The 16,958-nt window shown below is 44.1% G+C and overlaps 1 protein-coding gene across 2 annotated transcripts in view; it reads left to right on the top strand.

The window, feature by feature from the left end:
• Positions 1–15,128, top strand: part of PBX1 (PBX homeobox 1) — a 281,896-nt gene extending 266,768 nt beyond the window's left edge. For both annotated transcript variants that reach the window (XM_029228233.1, XM_029228232.1), the window contains one exon: positions 9,948–15,128. Coding sequence is in view for 1 of the 2 variants with exons in the window: in XM_029228232.1 (XP_029084065.1) it covers positions 9,948–10,040 (93 nt within the window). In the remaining variant the exon portion in view is untranslated. The remainder of the gene's footprint in view (positions 1–9,947) is intronic.
• The last annotated feature ends 1,830 nt before the right edge of the window (positions 15,129–16,958 follow it).

The raw sequence follows: 16,958 nt of genomic DNA, 5'->3' as shown, positions 1-16,958 counted from the left end.
TTGAGTGCATTAAGCAGCAGACTCTCCGGTGACATAGCAATTATGGCTCTGAAATAGATTTGGTGCGTCACGGAAGATAAGGGTTTTGAAAGTTTCTGTTGTGATTATAGCCTGTAACTCCCACAAATAATAGGCTTCAAAATAAGAGGCTGCCAACGGAGCCTTTGTGGCTTTGTCTCAGTGATGGCACGTAAATTGCTATTAATGTCCTAAGTGTACTTGAATATGCCAGTCTTTGGGATGTGAGGTTGGCTCGGTGTCTCTCTTTACGTGACATGTCATTGTTGGTCTGATAATCTGGGGTAATTGCTGTCTCTTGGATGGTCAGGAAAGTGTAAGAGGATTTAGCTTCCTGTGTGATGGTAAATAGCCTCAAGATTTACACCACGAGTTATGTGTGTGTTCCGTAGATAGCCACCGTTTCTCGTTCAGGTGTGTATACAATTCCTGTGTGTACCCTGAGTAGATAATAGCCTTTCAACAAAGCCACGGCAAAATCAAAGGTTATGAAACTAAAGTGAAGAATCTGGAGCTGTCTGTATCAGCCAATCAGATAATTTATACTGAGAGTAAAAAAGATACCCTTGGCTTGAATTTTCCAGATTTGGCTATATGAGTAAATATAATTATCTATTGTCTTATAGAGCTACTCTTTTCCAGCATCTGTGTGTGTATGCACATTTTTTAGGTGCCATAAGTATTTTCTGAACACGTATTAGCTCTACGTCAGTATGATAAAGTGTGTGGAAATTATGTGTGTTTTTGTGCAGTGTGTGTGGATGGGTGTAAGTGTGCGTGTGCTTTAGTTTTGCAGGGCTGGATGTAGAGGATGTTTATTCAGATATAAATAGTTTTCTGCACTAAGACACCTCTATTTAGCCAAAGCAAGCTGAGCTTATTTTCCTTTGTCTCTGAAAAGTTAAATAAAACAAATTTGAAGTTTTCACTTCCTGTATGTACATTTAACCTAAGGCCCCCCTAAGTCTGTGGAACATGGAAACATTACATGTAACTGTCCTGTTTGCACTTTGAGCAGAAATCCAAATCCAAAAGCATCCCAGCCTTAAACTTGGAAATGTACACTACCTCGTATCCTGTGCAAGCTACGAAAGGTTCAACCCAGACCATCCTCTGTGTCTCAAGTGCCTTACGTGGCAGTATTAATTCTGGGCCTTCACAACAGATGAATTAAGGAAGGATGAAGTTAAGAAGGTTCCAAAATAGATCTTGATCTTGGAGTTGACCTATATGTGCATGTACTTCAGTCGTGTGGCGCTGAGAGCTGGCAGGATGTTGCACTGTGATGGTGCTGTAATTTTGCAGTTGGATTTTGACTGAGTGCCCTTGAGTGCATGCCAGATACAGTTGGAGATAATGACTTGTAATAACAGAGTTCACATTCATACCAAGTGAACATGGATCAGGGTTACCATCTGACTATACAGGTCTCAGCCCAGGACTTCGCATCGCCAGTGTAAGGTAAACTGTATTAACTAACAAGGTGGTACCACACACAGTGATGTCTCAGAAGTATAACCCCCGAGGAATACAGTTTGTCTTGTCCAAAACCAAGTTTGGTAAGGTGGATTGAGGCTTGAGAGTAGAAGGTATTAGAATCCCTGGAAAGAATTCTCTGAGGCCAGTCTTGTGGTTCATAGGTTCTAGCACCTTCATAAACAGCACATAGATTCCCAGAAGGTGAACTTAAGAGCATGGGTCATCTGCCTTCCGCCCTGAGATCAGTAGCAGCCATGTTCTCTCTGCGCTTCATGCACCCCAAGCTTTTGAAACCTGAAATGTCCAGAAGCTGTGGCATATAGTGTGGACTAAGTTTGGCAAATTCTAGTTTCTGAGTCGTAGATTCCTGGCCTGAGAAGAATAGATGTTCACACTGAGTTTATGTACCATTATATATTCGTTTCAACCAAAGTAAGAGAATTATTATTATTATTCTTACATAACTACAAAGTCACAATGGGCACCAGCATACAGATGGCCTTACAGACACAGGGACAGGCACCAAAAGAAGCTTTCAAAGCATTCATTTCTCTATTTGTTCAACTCAAGTACTTAATTGAACAGTTGCTCTATCAGACATGATCCTTGTCTTCTAACGGCTTGTGGTTGAATGATTCATCATCTTACTGAAGATAAAAATCAAAGCCTGCAATTCTTGGCATGATCAAGCCATCCCATTCTCCAGGCCCGTCTTGCTGCACTCGCCACTGTGCTCCTATATGCTCCATTCTTTCAGGCCTTCTTTCGGTTCCTTGGAGCCTTTGGACAGGTTTCTCCTTCTGCCTAGAAGGCTCTTTGCCCCGCTCTTTACTTGTCTATTTTCTGTTCACTTTTAGGCTGACTTTCCAGAAGCCCCAACCTCAGTGAGGTCCCTGTTCCTCTGTCTCATAGCATTTATTTCCATCTGGAATCTATATTTGTTCTTTTGATATGTTTTGAATGTCTATTTCCCACAAGTCAGCAAGCTCCATGAGGGCAGACATCACATTTTTTAAAAATGTGTTATATCTACCACAGTATGCCTAGTACATAGTATGAGGTAGGCACTGAACACATGTTTGTAGATTTTAAGAATTAAAGGATTGCAGCTAATAAGATCTGGCGCTTGCATGGATATTTACATAAATAAAAGCTGCACGTGGTTAAATGTCAACATGAAAGGTCAAAAGGTCAGTGGTACTAGAATGTAGAGAAGTGGGTGATGGTTTGCCCTGAAGCGACTTGCAGAAAGGAGGTAGCCCTCAGGCTGGGCCATGAAAGAAGATATGGATTCCTAGAGAACAGAGAAGCGGTAGGCAAAGGCAAAAACCTCTCACTTGACTTCTCTGTAGAGTAGGAAGGAATCTCACTTTGGCAGTGAGAAATCTATTATTTCTTCAGAGCAGCTTAAAGTACTAACGTCTGTTCTCTACCAGGAATGGCTAATGGTACCACTGATCTCTCTTAACCTTCACGGCAAAATCTCAGGGCTCAAGAGGCTGTGGTGGGAAGCAGACTAGCAAGGGGTATGGTGGTGTGACTTGGGTGTAAGGTCACCAGGGACTGACCTAGTGGTAAGTGGCAATCAGAGAGGATACCCCCAATAGGCAGGGGACCATGGAAACAGGAATCCTAGAGCCAGCGGCATGGGATAATCCAGACAGAGGACCAACTTCAGGGAAATGTGATGGCAGGCAGTAGTTGGTGGGCTGAGGTTCCAGAGCAGGATTTCATTTACAAGAGCAAGTCACTACCTCATTCTTTTTTTAAAAAAATTGAAGTATAGTTGATTTACAATGTTGTGTTAGTTTCAGGTGTGCAGCAAAGTGATTCAGTTATACATATATGTATGTATATATTCTTTTTTCAGATTATTTTCCCATGTAGGTCATTACAAAATATTGAGTATAGTTCCCTGTGCTGTACAGGAGGTCCTTATTTATCTACTTTATACATAGTGGTGTATGTATGTCACCCCCTCATTCTCAAATGAACTGTGATAAATAGCAGGACGCTAAGCAGAAGCTAGGCAAGGGCTTGTAGAGATGCTCACAGCCACGAGGAAGACATTCCCTGTGTGAAGATACAGGCGCAGAAGGTCAAAGCAGGAAAAGCAGCAAAATTCATTCTAGCCAAACTAGGCTAGAATAAAAAATTTTTGGCTGAGAGCACATGTTCTTCCCAGACAGGGTTACCCAGATTTAGCAAATGAAAATACTGCGTGGGACATACTTACACTAAAAAATTATTTGTTGTTTATCTAAAACTCAAATTCAACTGGGTATCCTATATTTTATCTGGCAATTCCTTTCCCAGGTCCCATGGTGGAAGCTCTACCTGCATGTGGGTCTCAGCCCTCGAGAGACTAAAGATGGGCAAAGACCTACAGGCCACTTTGGGACTATGTCTATTTTGTACATTTGTCTGATTCCCAGGATGCCTGAGGTGGTGACTAGGAGACCGTTCCAGATGCAGGGTGGGATATCTTCCCACTCCTTGTGCCCTGTGGAGAACACTCCTTGTTAAGATGGAATTGCAACAGGCAGTATCCAATGTTTTTTTCCATTGCTTTCCCTAAAAAGAAAACAGAACAATATAAACATGAAACATAGTTTCTTGTTTGGGTTAAGCTATGAAGTACCAGATCTCCTTGATGCCTACTTATTAGCAAGAGAAACGTTCACTTCCTAGGTGTAAAAGTTACCTTGAACCCTGGTGCTACCTCTGCTTTGCATCTTGAATATTTTCTAGGTATACACAGCTCTTTACGTGTAGTCAGACTGAACTGTGGAGGTCAGGGACCTGATACCCTTCTCTATGTCCATACCCACGATGGAGGATGGATGTTACAGTGCCACTGAATGTTTATTTACTTCTTCTTATGTTCCTCCAAGATATATTTATTAAAATCTATGCTGTGTCAAGCACCGTGGTAGGAACTTTGGAATCAAAGATAAGTTCCATGGCCCTGTTCTCATGGTCCAGACGTGTGAAAGAACAAATGCAATATGGCGGCACAGGTGCTGTGATAGAGGTACATCCTGGCAGGGAGGTGCGGGGTGGGGGGGGGGCGATGACCTGGAGGGCTTATAGGAGGAAGAAAAGTTGCCAGGGGTCAGATACAGGTGCAAGGATACTTAAACTCAGTCTTGAAAAAGAGCCAGGGCAATAGTGGCAAGTAAATGGATGAGTGGGGCACTGTATTCAAGGGGAAAGAAACGGGCATGAAATGGCAGCTCTGTTACGGGAATTTCTAAGTACCCTGATATGGTTGAAATATTAAACATGAGCATGGAGTTGAAGAGTCAGCAAGGTCCAGGACATGATAGACCTGATGAGGACATTGAACCTCACCTTGAGTCCAGTAGGAAGCCACTGAAGGTTTAAACAGGGAGGTGACATGATCAAAACTACATTTGTGAAAGATCACGCTGAGGGCAGCTCGAGAGGGAACTGTAGGGGTGCCAGAATAGGTGTGGGTCTGTTTACTGTTGTAAAATTTCCTAGGGCAATTTTGAATCCTTTGTCCCTAAGGGGGCTTTCCAGTAGCATTTTTTCATCCCAGAGCATCTCTTGGGAAGTGCTCACAGAATAATCTTGGGAAAAGTCTATGCATATCAGCAAGACATAGTTCTGTCTTGGTGGAAGAATGTTGGATCTAGGGTGTGACTCCACTGTGTGAGCTGATGTCTCCCCTGATAAATGGTGGCTGTGTGTGTGCATGTATGTGCAAGTGTGTGTGTGTGTGTGTGTGTGTGTGTGTGTGTGTGTGTGTGGAGAGAGAGAGGGAGAGAGGATGCATGCATGTTTCTTTGTTTTTCTTCCTGTCTGGCCCCACCAGGGCCTGGGTTACTGAGGGCCTGGAGCACGTCTACCTCACCCTTGCTGAAGGCATTGCTGGTAATGGCATCTGGCCCATATGCAGATCAAGCTCAACTCGGTGCTGACATCAGCCGGTTTGTGGCACCTCAGTGTATTTCTGGGTTGCAAATGAGAGTTTCTTAGTGCCAGGCTCGCTTGGGCTGTCACATCAGGTGATGAATTCTCTGCATCAACCGTGTACTGCTAAGGTAAGCTCAGAGGAAGAGCGGGAGTAAGAGCAGGATGGGACCAGCGATTCTCACTCAGCCCAGCAACCGCCGCTCTGGGCGAAAAGGGGTACTGGCTCCGCAACAGCGAGGGAGAGGCAGGTGGCCCCCCGAGCTCTGGCTCGAGGAGGGAAACAGAGGACAGGGAAGTCAGGGCTTAAGCTGCAGTTCTGTGCTCCTGTGTATGTCAGGAGGAACCGTGCGGGTTTTGCCACCCACCATCGCTCCATCCCCAGCTCCATGGCTGGCTTCCTCTACCTCCTCTGATAGGCGTGCTTTGCCTTATCCATTAGATGGGATTCTGGCAAAATGTGGCGTCTATCAAGTTATGTGGGTAGGATAGAGAGTAGTCATTTTTGTTCCTGAAACATTTTGTTCCCAAATGCCTTGAATTTGTGTTGTGAAAGTCCAGATTTCCTTAACTAGGAAATCTACTGCGTTTTGTCCTAATTCTATATTCTATTAGCTTCCTCTTCATGAGGTTCCAGGTCAAGCCTGCTGCCGGCTTAGGTTTCCCCTGGTGGAATTAAATGTTACACCAAGTCTTGCTTCCCAGGCCACAGGCTACAGAATTAACCTGAAGGAACTGGGTGTAAGTGTGAACTCTCTCCCATTATGGATGCTTTGAGATAAAAAGGGCATATTTGGCTTTACAGATTCCCATCCCTGTATCCCCTCAGGGTGGTTTCCAACAACAGCATTTTACAAAGTGAGCGTGTCCCTTTAAAGGCTGGTTTGCATTGGAGAGTGAAGGAGGCAGTTGGGGTGCAGAAGAAAAATTAAAACAGAGGTCTTATTTTCCCGCCACCTCACACGGTTGTTAATGAGACCATCTTTGACTCTCTCTGTTCCCAGAGATAAATAAACACACAAAGGCGGCGTTTCCTACTTAATATTCACCCGCAGTGGAGGAAGAGGGAAGGAATTGCTCCCCGGGTTAACGTGGCAGTAAGCGAGGTCAGCTGTTTCCCAAGACGGTGCAGCCTCTGAACGTCTTACATTAAAGCTGGAATGATACAGCTGAAACGGCCGAAGTGATTTACGGGAAAGCCGGTTAGGGTGGATTTGCTCGCACTTTCTGATCTCACGGAGGCTTTAGCAGCAGCACGAGCAGCGGCAGACAATATGCCATGGTAGAAAGCACCTCCAGAGAAAAGGATCCTTCCACATTTCCCAGTGTTAGACTCGTTTGTTCTAAAAAGTACTTGCATTCATCTAACTTAAAACCCATAGGCTACAGTGTCCTGAATTTAGCAAGAAATCAAGGGTCATAGCTGGGATATCCTGGGATAGGGTGACCTGGGACTGAAAGTCCCCCATTCCATTAAATCCCGGAGTCCTGGGCAAACTGGGGCAGTTGGGCACCCCATCTGAAGTGTGTGTGCATATGTGTCTGTGTGTGTGTTTGTGGTTGGAGGGGGAGTGAAGAAAAAGCAGTTAAAGAGATTTGTTTTCTTTCTTTATTTTTAATAAGGTTTTTTAAGGTTTTATATACTCTTCTTCACCAGGCCAACTAGCATCATTTAAATGCTGGTTTTGGTATCAGGCTGCACTAATTCCTGTTTCCACCATCTGTGAGCTCTCTCTCCCCTCTGGCACCCTGAGCACTGGTCTGAGAAAACAGAACTTTTGAAGGAAAGAGATCAAATGTCTGCTGTTTGAGTTATTTCAGCTCAGAGATGACTCAAAAAGAAGTCTTCTAGAACCTTCTGGTCAATATACAGTGCCTTGCTAATTCCCTGCTAATGAAACGCCACAGAGCTCCTTTTTTTTAACTAATGGCTTCATCTGGGGCACCACTTACTGTTATTTTAATGGAATTATAGTATGGCTCAACAATGGTAGTGCTGGTGATTTGTGAGCAATGTAATGACATGCCTTTGTGCCACGTGCTATGACATGGACACTAGCTGCTTTAAAGAGCTTCCTCCCCTACTTGTCTCATACCAGGTCAAGTCTAAGATACATGACATTTTTCCTCTTTTATAAGCACCTCAGTCTCTGCTTTATGATGTGGTGCTTATGGAGCTCCTGGAAAGTTTCCTAAAATCCCATGCTACCCAGCAAACACACACACACACACACACACACACACCTTCCAGTCTATTTAATTAGCGAGTTAATTAATTTATTTATCTACCTATCTGATAAACATACACATATTAAAAATTAGGATGTATATCAAAATGCTAAGAGTAATTATCTCTGGGTAGTAGGATTACGGCTATAGTACTCTTGGTTCTTTACAATTCTCCTATTTTCAAACATGATATTGCATGCATAATTGCAAATATTGTATTTGCAAATATCACATAAGCACATCTTACTTTTATCGTCAGAAAAGATAAATGATGCTAAAGGATTTTCTTCCAGGAAAAAGAAACAGAACCATGATTCTCAATCAGCCTAAAATGGTACCAAAAGAATACATGTGTTCTTGGTTGAGAGGGGAGGCTAAGTAAGATATTGTCACTCTGGTGACCAACCTAAATGTGGAAATTGAATGAATTCTTTTCTTGATTCTGATCATACTACAGAGTCTTAGGCCCCAAAAGATAGCAAAGCCTCCTCTTATAAGAGAAAGAATTCTCATTTTCCCCTCATCGCCCTCTTTCTAATCTCTCTTTAACAAACAACAGGGGAAATGGCGTCCAACAGAAAACGGGAGTGGGTAGAGCTGCCTGACTCAGTTAAGAGGTGGAGATTTGAACTTGAGAGCAGTTATTCGATAATCCAAGATTGAGGGGCCGTGTTCCTGGCATTGCCCAGGATGACCTTTTGCCCGCTTAGTGTCCAGATCTGCTCTTAAAGTGAGGTGTGTGGGGAAACACCTACCCTCATGCTGAAGTAAGTGGTGGGAGCTTCTCTGAATGAAAAGCCTGGCTTTCCTGGGAACATTGGAGCATCATTTGGGTGAGCCAATGACAGAGAGAGCCAAATGGATGAAGAGGGCAGAGAAAAAGGAGCCCGATTCAAAGGTTAGGAAGCCTGTGTTCTGTCTCAGTCGGAATCTGGAAGGCTGATTTTCTCTTACACCTGTGCTTTCTTATGAATGAAACGTGAATGGATGTTTACCGGCACCTACAAGTGCCAGCCATGCTCCTAAGTACTGTGGATTATACTAGGGTGGAAGCTGTGGTCCCTCCCAAATGGCAATAATAATACCTACCCCCAGGTACCCCCACCTACTTCAGGGAGTAAAAGGAGAGGAAAGTAAAAAAAAAATAATTTACCAGGACTCCCTAAAATCTGGTCTGTTCAGTATTAACATTTCCAGTGTCGAGAGTCTATTAACTTCAAAGGAACCCAGTGACTGGGGAAAAGGGGCCTTTTAGCACATTTACAGTTCAGTGCTTTAAAATATGTAAACCATCATGAATCAACCACTGTAGCAAATCATTCTTCAGCTATTTAATGGTGGGGTATTTTTTGAAAGGGGTGGTCATTAAAACAAATCTTTTTCGGACAATTTTATTGTTTTAATGCATCTGGATTTAGAGTCTTAGAAGATGATCTACAAATACAGATCAAACTTGTAGCTTCCTGTCTTACCACCTTTTTAGATATAGTCACACAGACCAGTCCTTATGGTGTTGGCACCATTGCTTTACCTGTTTTATTCGTCTGATCACCCGCTTTTCAAGGCTCACCTCAGAGAATCCCTCCTCCATGAAGCCTCTGCCGATACTGCATCAAGAGGAGATACTGCCTTCATTTGAAGTTTCATGACAACTGGGCTGTACCGTGTATTAGGTTCTGCCTGGCATTATAGTTCATTCGTCTGCTTGTCTCATCCCCATACTTGAGGACATGAACTGTATCTCACTCATCATTATATACCCTCGAGCAGCTAGAACAGAACCTTGCATAGAACAGGTGCCTGGGATCCCATAATACAGGGAGCATCCAGAGCTGGAAAGGACCCGAGAAAGCATTTGAGCTAATCTTTTAAGTTTTCTAAAGGGGAACCCAAGGCCAAACAGGGGGAAGTGCTTCGCCAGAACCGATAGCTAATTGTTGCCAGGGTCAGAGCTAGAACTCGGTCCCTTGGCCTGCAGGGACAGCTGCCGTCATCCTAGAGCACACAGAACGATCATCTGGTGGCTTGGACTGAATTACAAAGCCTGTGAGAAGTGAGAGGTGCTAGTACTGTGTCCAGAGGCTTGCTGGGAAGAGCCAAACTCATCTGAGGGTGGGGGAGGTGGGCATTATCGACCACAATCCTAGCCGCCCCTTGGATGAGTGTTCCCGTGGGCCAGGCACTGTGCTCGGCCCTTTACCCAAGTTGCCTTATTGTCATTGTCTGCTCAGAACGGCCACCCGATCTCAGAGGACTGACTTCTCTCCCTTTTTCCCTTCTAGGCTAATGGAGGTTGGCAGGATGCTACTACCCCTTCATCAGTGACCTCCCCTACAGAAGGCCCTGGCAGTGTTCACTCTGATACCTCCAACTGATCTCCCAGCAGTCGCATCCCGGCTGACCCTGTGCTCCAGTCGGGGCCGGGCCAGGAGGGAGGGTTTCTCAACGCTGAAGCGGTCAGACTGGAGGTCGAAGCAATCAGCACACACAATAAGAGTCTCCTTCTCTTCTCTTCTTTGGGATGCTGTTTCAGCCAATCTGGACACTTCTTTATACTCTCTTCCCTTTTTTTCTGGGTAGAAGCCACCCTTCCCTGCCTCCAGCTGTCAGCCTGGTGTCCATCACCTTCCCTGCCCCTTTCCCTCTGTCCTAGACTCCCTGGGTCCCTGCCCTCTATTACATCCCTGAAGGATATTTTCAACAATTAGAGGAATTTAAAGAGGAAAAAAATATACAAAGAAAATAATAAAAGTGTTGGTATGTTTTCATGCTGGTGGTTTGAGGGGCCAGACTTACCTCCCTGGGATCCCTTGCTCCCTCTGTTAACAGAAAGTCCTTCTCTGTTTCTCTCGTTACTCTCACTACCTCTTAGCAGGAATATGCCACATTGCCCTACTCATTCCAGGCCGCCCTACCTCCTCTTGCTCTAACCTCCCCGGGGGCGATTCTGATTAGAATACAATTCCTCCTCTTCCTTCTCAGCCCCAGGTATTCTTTGGGGGCTGCCTTTGCTGGGCTTCTAGAAGTGCCACAGTTTCTGGTTTCACCTCTGCTAGCTTGGTTCCCAGCAGGAAGTCAGGCAGCAAGAGAAGCCTCAAGGAACAAGAAGGGCAGAATTCCTAGAGGCTTTTGCATCTTCCCAATAACAGCTCTTGGTTTCAGAGGAACAGTCTCTGGAGACTGTGCAGTAAGTGGTGTTCAGAATCTACTGCAAAACCAGGTCTGAGTTAGGCATGGTGGTGAATGCATCACTAAGGAGTAGAAGGTTCTTATCCTGCAACCCTTCACCTATCCCCTTTCTCTCTCTCTCTCTCTCTCTCTCTCACACACACACACACACAAACGTACAAATGTAGGCATGTGCACAGCCTCACACATTTCACTTGCCCCAAATCAGGCACGTGCCACATTCAGATACCTATATTAGTAACCGTAGCATTATACCTTGTGAGCCCAAGAGAGGGAATTAACAACTCTGAGTGAAGGTCACTGACACAGAGAAGCAGCATGTGCCTGGGGCTTCCAGGCCCCCAGCATGCACACACAAGAATGACATACACAGGACTCGATCATGATGAAGCCCAGGTTTCCAGTATAAACTAATCCTGTTCTCACCACCTCTGGAGCTCTCAGGGAGCCACACACAGTACTTACAAAGTCTACAATGGATTTGGTTCTGTTTTGTTTTTGTGTTTATGTTAGGGACATTGTATTAATTATCCAAAGTGTTATATGGCTCCAACATTCTTGTCCTGGAGGAGAAAGATGTATAAGAACATGGCTTGGGCAAACTTTTTGCTTGCTTACCTTGAAGACCTGAGAGTGATGGAGAGCAGGGAGGTCATGCTTTCAGTGAAATCATCCATGATTTTTATTCCCTGGTAATATCTGAGAGTGAAGAGTAGGTACTAGAAAGCTGTCCTCATGTCGCCTGTGTTCACATTCTTCATAGCCAACTGTGCTGGCAATAAACATGGCAGCTCTGTCACTTGACTAAGTGGGAGGTGGTGCCTCATTTTCTTCATCTGTAAAATGGGGGTTATTACGCCTGGCTCACCAAGAGGCTTGTGAGAGACTGAAGAAGTTGACTTCATTCATATCCAATCTGTAATTGTGAAGTCAGGGGAAGAAGCATCCCTAAGATAAACTGGTTCATGCCACATAGGGACAATAAATGGTTTTCTAACTTCTGGTTAACATTAGTACCCTGAGGTCATCAGCCTGATGACAAAGAGAAGGGTTAGTGTTGTTCCTTCTGTTCGTTTGTTTTGGTCTGCTTGGTTTCTTAGAATAGAGATGTCTCTAAATTGGAAGAAATGGGACCTGGTTCTCTAAGCTTGTACTTGAATCCAGCATGTGGCCTTGTAACTACTTAGTCCCTGTCACATCTACTATGTTTGAGAGGCCTCCGGGAGAGGTATAAGACCCTGAGGGGTGAGAGTGGCCAGCTAACAAGGTCATGGACATTCTGCATGGCACTTCAGTAATGATTCGAAAATGTTTCTGTGTGTGGGTGTTGGGAGGTGGGGGGTTAACCTAAGGAACTAGAAGGTATGTGTATTTGAAGGAAATGCAAAAAGTAAATATTTGGCAAGATGGCATTATGCCTGGATGACTGAGATCAGTAGAAAGACTCTCTTCTAACCAGTGCCATAATCAGAGCAGGGCTTGATAAAGAGGATTCCTGGAAGGAGCCATCCTGTGACCATTCTACAGTGATTAAAACCAGTGGAGAACTTTGTCTGAGTGGCAGGGATCTATTGAAACTACCCAGAGAGGAATATGGTGGGATCGCATCCCCCTGATTAGGGGCAAAGTACAAAAGGGACACGTAAGGGTTCTCTTGGAAACAGGAAGAATGATTCCAGATTTGGGTTGAATGATTGCCATTTTAAGTTGATGAAAGAGATCAGAGCAGTGCTACCTTTGCACAGGCAGTCTCTCTCCCTGCAGTAGTTTGCACTGATCACCTCTCACAGCATCTTCCCCACCTAGCACTTCATGCAGTGCTCTTCGCATCCAGTACCTTTCCCACGACTTCCCCTCCTCGCCTACGATCACATCCAACGTGGCGGCCACCACATCTCTTTGCATTAAGCGAAGCATGAGAACACTGGCAGCGGAAGTTTGGGGATGGAAAGTAGCGTGCCTCTGGAAATACAGCTCCCTGGGAATTCGTATTAGGTCAATCCTACAGATACCAAAATGTGCCCCAAGACTCCTTCATTTTCTGATGGAAGTGGGAGCGCTCCATTTTCCCTGGCAGATTTCCCCTGAGAAATGATACTAGCCCTAGGGTTTGCCCACCTTGTAACTCTTCATCACATCCTCCTTTTCATCCCTAACTCCTCCCCCTGGCTTGGAATTGACTCCTGTGCGGTACTTTTGCCAAGTGACACCTTTACATTTATTTTTCATTTTGCTGTGGTGGTGGTTCTTTATTTACCGTTTGCCTTTTCTCTCACATATCTTCCCTGCCCCTCTTTCCTTCTGAGTTTTATTTTTCTGCCCAGAAAAACCTGACTTCGATACCAAAAAAAGATGAAACTACAGAAACTCAAATTTAAAAAAAAAAACTTAAAAAAACACAAAAAAATACTCAACGATTCTTTCAGCTTTATTAACATTTTCCATTGTTTCTTGCGACTCGTGTCTCGTTCTTTGTAGTATTGATGATGAACATTTGATAATGAATGTTCTTGTATATTCAGATAAAGAAAAAAAACCAAAAAAGCGGTCTGAATTTAATAGTGTTTATAATAAAAATTTTAAAAATGACCCTCATAGCACGCAAAACAGGATGGGGGATTTCCCCTCTTCTTTCTGTGACAATGCACATCATTCCTGCATTAGTTTTTAACACCGAACTACCTACATTCACCATTTCCCCCATTTTTCTTTTATTTTCTTGCATTTGTGAATTAGTTCAAGAATGCTAGAAAAGTGTCGAGTTGTGCACATCCATTTCCTGTTTCACAATGTTTAAAAGTGACAGTAATTCATTTTGTAAACTAAAAAAAAAAAAAAAAAAAGGTTGGAATAGTGAGCATAATAGGTACAGCCTAACACGTTATTATGTTTATTAACTTCGAGACCCAGAAATAAATTCTTTCCTTTTCTTTCTTCTGCTCTTTAAAATATAAAAAAAGAAACTATGTTTTGTTTTGTGTTATTTTTGGTTTGTTTATGGGGGGGGCTTTTTTTAATTGTCAGGATTATGGTCTTGTTTTTATTCCTTAAATATGTATTTGAGGTGATGTGAAAAGATGACATTTGTAGAATAGGCTGTTTCCTTGTACTTCTGTTTGTTTCAGAATTCAGTTGACTTCAAAGATCAAGCCCACAATGATTCATATTTTTCACCTGCATTTTTTGGAGTGTGTGGCATTCTTGCAATCCCTGAGAAGAACAAAGGCAAGGACTTGAGTTTTCTTTTTAGCCCTTTAACAATTCAAGGGATTGGTCCAGGGGACCTTCTTATACTGTAGGGAAAGGTTTTTGCCTCGGTTGATTGTGAATGACACAATAAAATGCTTTCTTTTCTTTCTTCCTGATTAATGACAACGTTCCACGACTCTTTCCAGCTAGAGAGGATTTCTTTCGTCCAGTAGAATCCCACAGGAGATCCTGGTGGGCTGTGCACCATTGGCTGAGTAGGCCAGATCCAGGAAGCCGTCCTAGAGTCATTTGGCCTACTGATCTTCTGAGCCAGACTCAGTGCTATTGTTACAGTGCTGAGCAGTTACACCTGATTCATTGGCTGTGCGCCTCGTGCGAACCTCTCATTTAGGCAGCTGACGAAAGCAAATTGTCAAACTGGCTTGATTTGGAATGTTTTTGTTAAGTCAGGGGAGAAAAGAGAGCAATATTATCTGGAGGAACCTTAATTTAAATGTTTTTCATTCAACAAATGATTAAGCGTTCAGAAAGCAGCAAGAACCCAAGCAAGAAGAGTTAAGAACACTTTAGGAAGTGTTTCTACCCAAACGCTTGCGCTCTTGTTTTTAAGTCATAACAAAATAATGACAAGCTTTTCACATCACCTTTGTGGTTTCAATCCCTAGCTCAAAGCTTTCTGGAATCTTTTATTTTTTTGTAAACTTTTTTTTCCTTTTGTTAAAATTAATAAAACATCCAATGTTTTCCCCCTTTTCTCTCTTTTTACTTCTTTTCTTTCCTTTGGCGTTTTCAACTATTTTGAAGTGCTTTCCTTTGGTTTTTGGTTTTATTCTCCTGCTCCCCCTCCCCTGTTCTTATTATACAGAGTATAAACCTGCAAAGCTCTGCTCTGTTTTGGTTTTGAAAGTTTAAGCTTTCCTGCTTCTGTGAGAGCACAGGCTTCTGTCCCTTTTGATTCCAACTGAAATTTTGTGTTCTCTAATGATACTAACACGGTGTAGGTTTTACAGTCTCCTAATTTGTACTGGTAATGCATATTCCAAATAAATAGTTTCTTTTGTTGCAAAAAAGCATACTTGTATTTTGTGTAAATTTATACCTGCTGGAAACTTGTCTTTCCCCAAAGTAAGACGTGGGTTAGTGTGGCTTTAAACTGTGACCCTCATCATTTTAAAGTCTACATTGACGGTGGGGCAAATGACCTTGCGTCACTTACCCCGAAGTAAGAAGGAAGGGAGGGAGGGAGAGAGGGAAAGAAGGATCTTTTTTTTTTGCGGTACGCGGGCCTCTCACTGTTGTGGCCTCTCCCGTTGCGGAGCACAGGCTCCGGACGCGCAGGCTCAGCGGCCATGGCTCACGGGCCCAGCCGCTCCGCGGCATGTGGGATCTTCCCGGACCGGGGCACGAACCCGTGTCCCCTGCATCGGCAGGCGGACGCTCAACCACTGCGCCACCAGGGAAGCCCAAAAGAAGGATCTTTTATGTGCAAATATTAGCTGTGCTGTAGGAGGGCAGAGCACCCCATCTTGTCTGCTTGTCTGTGATTAACTCCCATCCACCAAGCACCAATTAAAATATCAGGGTGATGTTCCAGAATAAATTCTAAGTTTCTGAGTCACAGCTGTTTGCCCAGTGGCTCTCCTTTCCTTCTCTTTGTCTGCTGTGATCTGGTCATAAGGAAAATTGTGGTAGCCAAGAGATGCTTCAGGGGAAGGAATCTAGGTTAGAAACACTACCCAATTGTAGGCTCTCAGAAGTATGCTAGCTAGATGCCACTCCACTAGATGTACACGCCTACCGTGTGTTATGTCTTCCATCCCGTGTATCTCTCCCAGTGGTTTGTCTGTGCCCACACTGAGCCCCGACCTTTGGGGTTGTGGTCTGTTACAGAGTTTGATGTCTCAGAGTGTTCTGGCTGGACCACCACTTCAGCCTTCAACAGCTAATTCTGCATCCCAGCCCTTAACACCCTCTCCCATGCATGGAGTGGGATGGAGCTGCTTGTCTGCCATGCTGCATATTGTCCCTCTAGGGGCATCAGATGCATCATTTTCTCATTCTCACACCTTAGCTCTCAGGAGGCTTTGCCCAGAGCCCCACAGTGAGGCAGGTCTGTATTGAAAACGCCAGTCACTCACCCTTTCATCTCTATCATGATTCTAATGATCATGATCAAAGGAATGGAGAGTCATCAGGGATCAAATTATTTTTATTAAGGGACTACCTAAGGGTCCAATGGACTCAAAAGTATAAGGCTATCTCGCCAATATTGATTTGTAGAGCATTGCCAGGAGCCAAGATGGAGGTCTTGCCTCTCCTCTTTAAATCTGAACAAGGGAGCACATTTATGGGAGTTTGGGTATGCAAGGCAGTTTCAGACCACTTCCTTTTTCCGTTGCCTGGAAAATTGTGGGCCTAACTCAGCCACTTAGTTTATTAGAGTGGTACTAAACTGTTGTAACAAATAGAGCAAAATGCATAGTGCCTCAACTGCAGTACGAGTCTATTTCTCACTTATAATGGTAATAGCCTCCGGCAAACGTTCCTGGTCAGGATACCTTGTCTCCATGCAGTGATTCGGGCATCACGCTCCTTCACCCTGCAGGAATTAGTAGTAGTCCTCCACATCTGGCCTGCAGGAGGGAAAGAGTGTGTAGAAGGCTCACCATTTCTTGAAAACCTTAACCAAGACCTCCCTTATATTCGTATTCCTAAATGTGAGGGTTGGGGGGTGGGGCGGGAGGATGGAAAAGTGGTCCCTGGCTAGGCGGCTACTTCCTGGCAACAACAGCACACAATAACTCCTTGAGTAGTTGGCCATCTGTATCACACCTAGTGATCAAAAGGATTAGTGAGGGCAAAAACAAGCCCGCATGGCAGTTTCACTGCACTGG

The sequence above is a fragment of the Monodon monoceros genome, unplaced genomic scaffold (assembly GCF_005190385.1).
Source record: "Monodon monoceros isolate NGI ecotype Baffin Bay Population unplaced genomic scaffold, NGI_Narwhal_1 Super_Scaffold_18, whole genome shotgun sequence".
Classification (NCBI taxonomy): Eukaryota; Metazoa; Chordata; class Mammalia; order Artiodactyla; family Monodontidae; genus Monodon; species Monodon monoceros.
The sequence above is the reverse complement of the archived record's forward strand: the minus strand, read 5'-3'. Positions and strand labels throughout refer to the sequence as shown.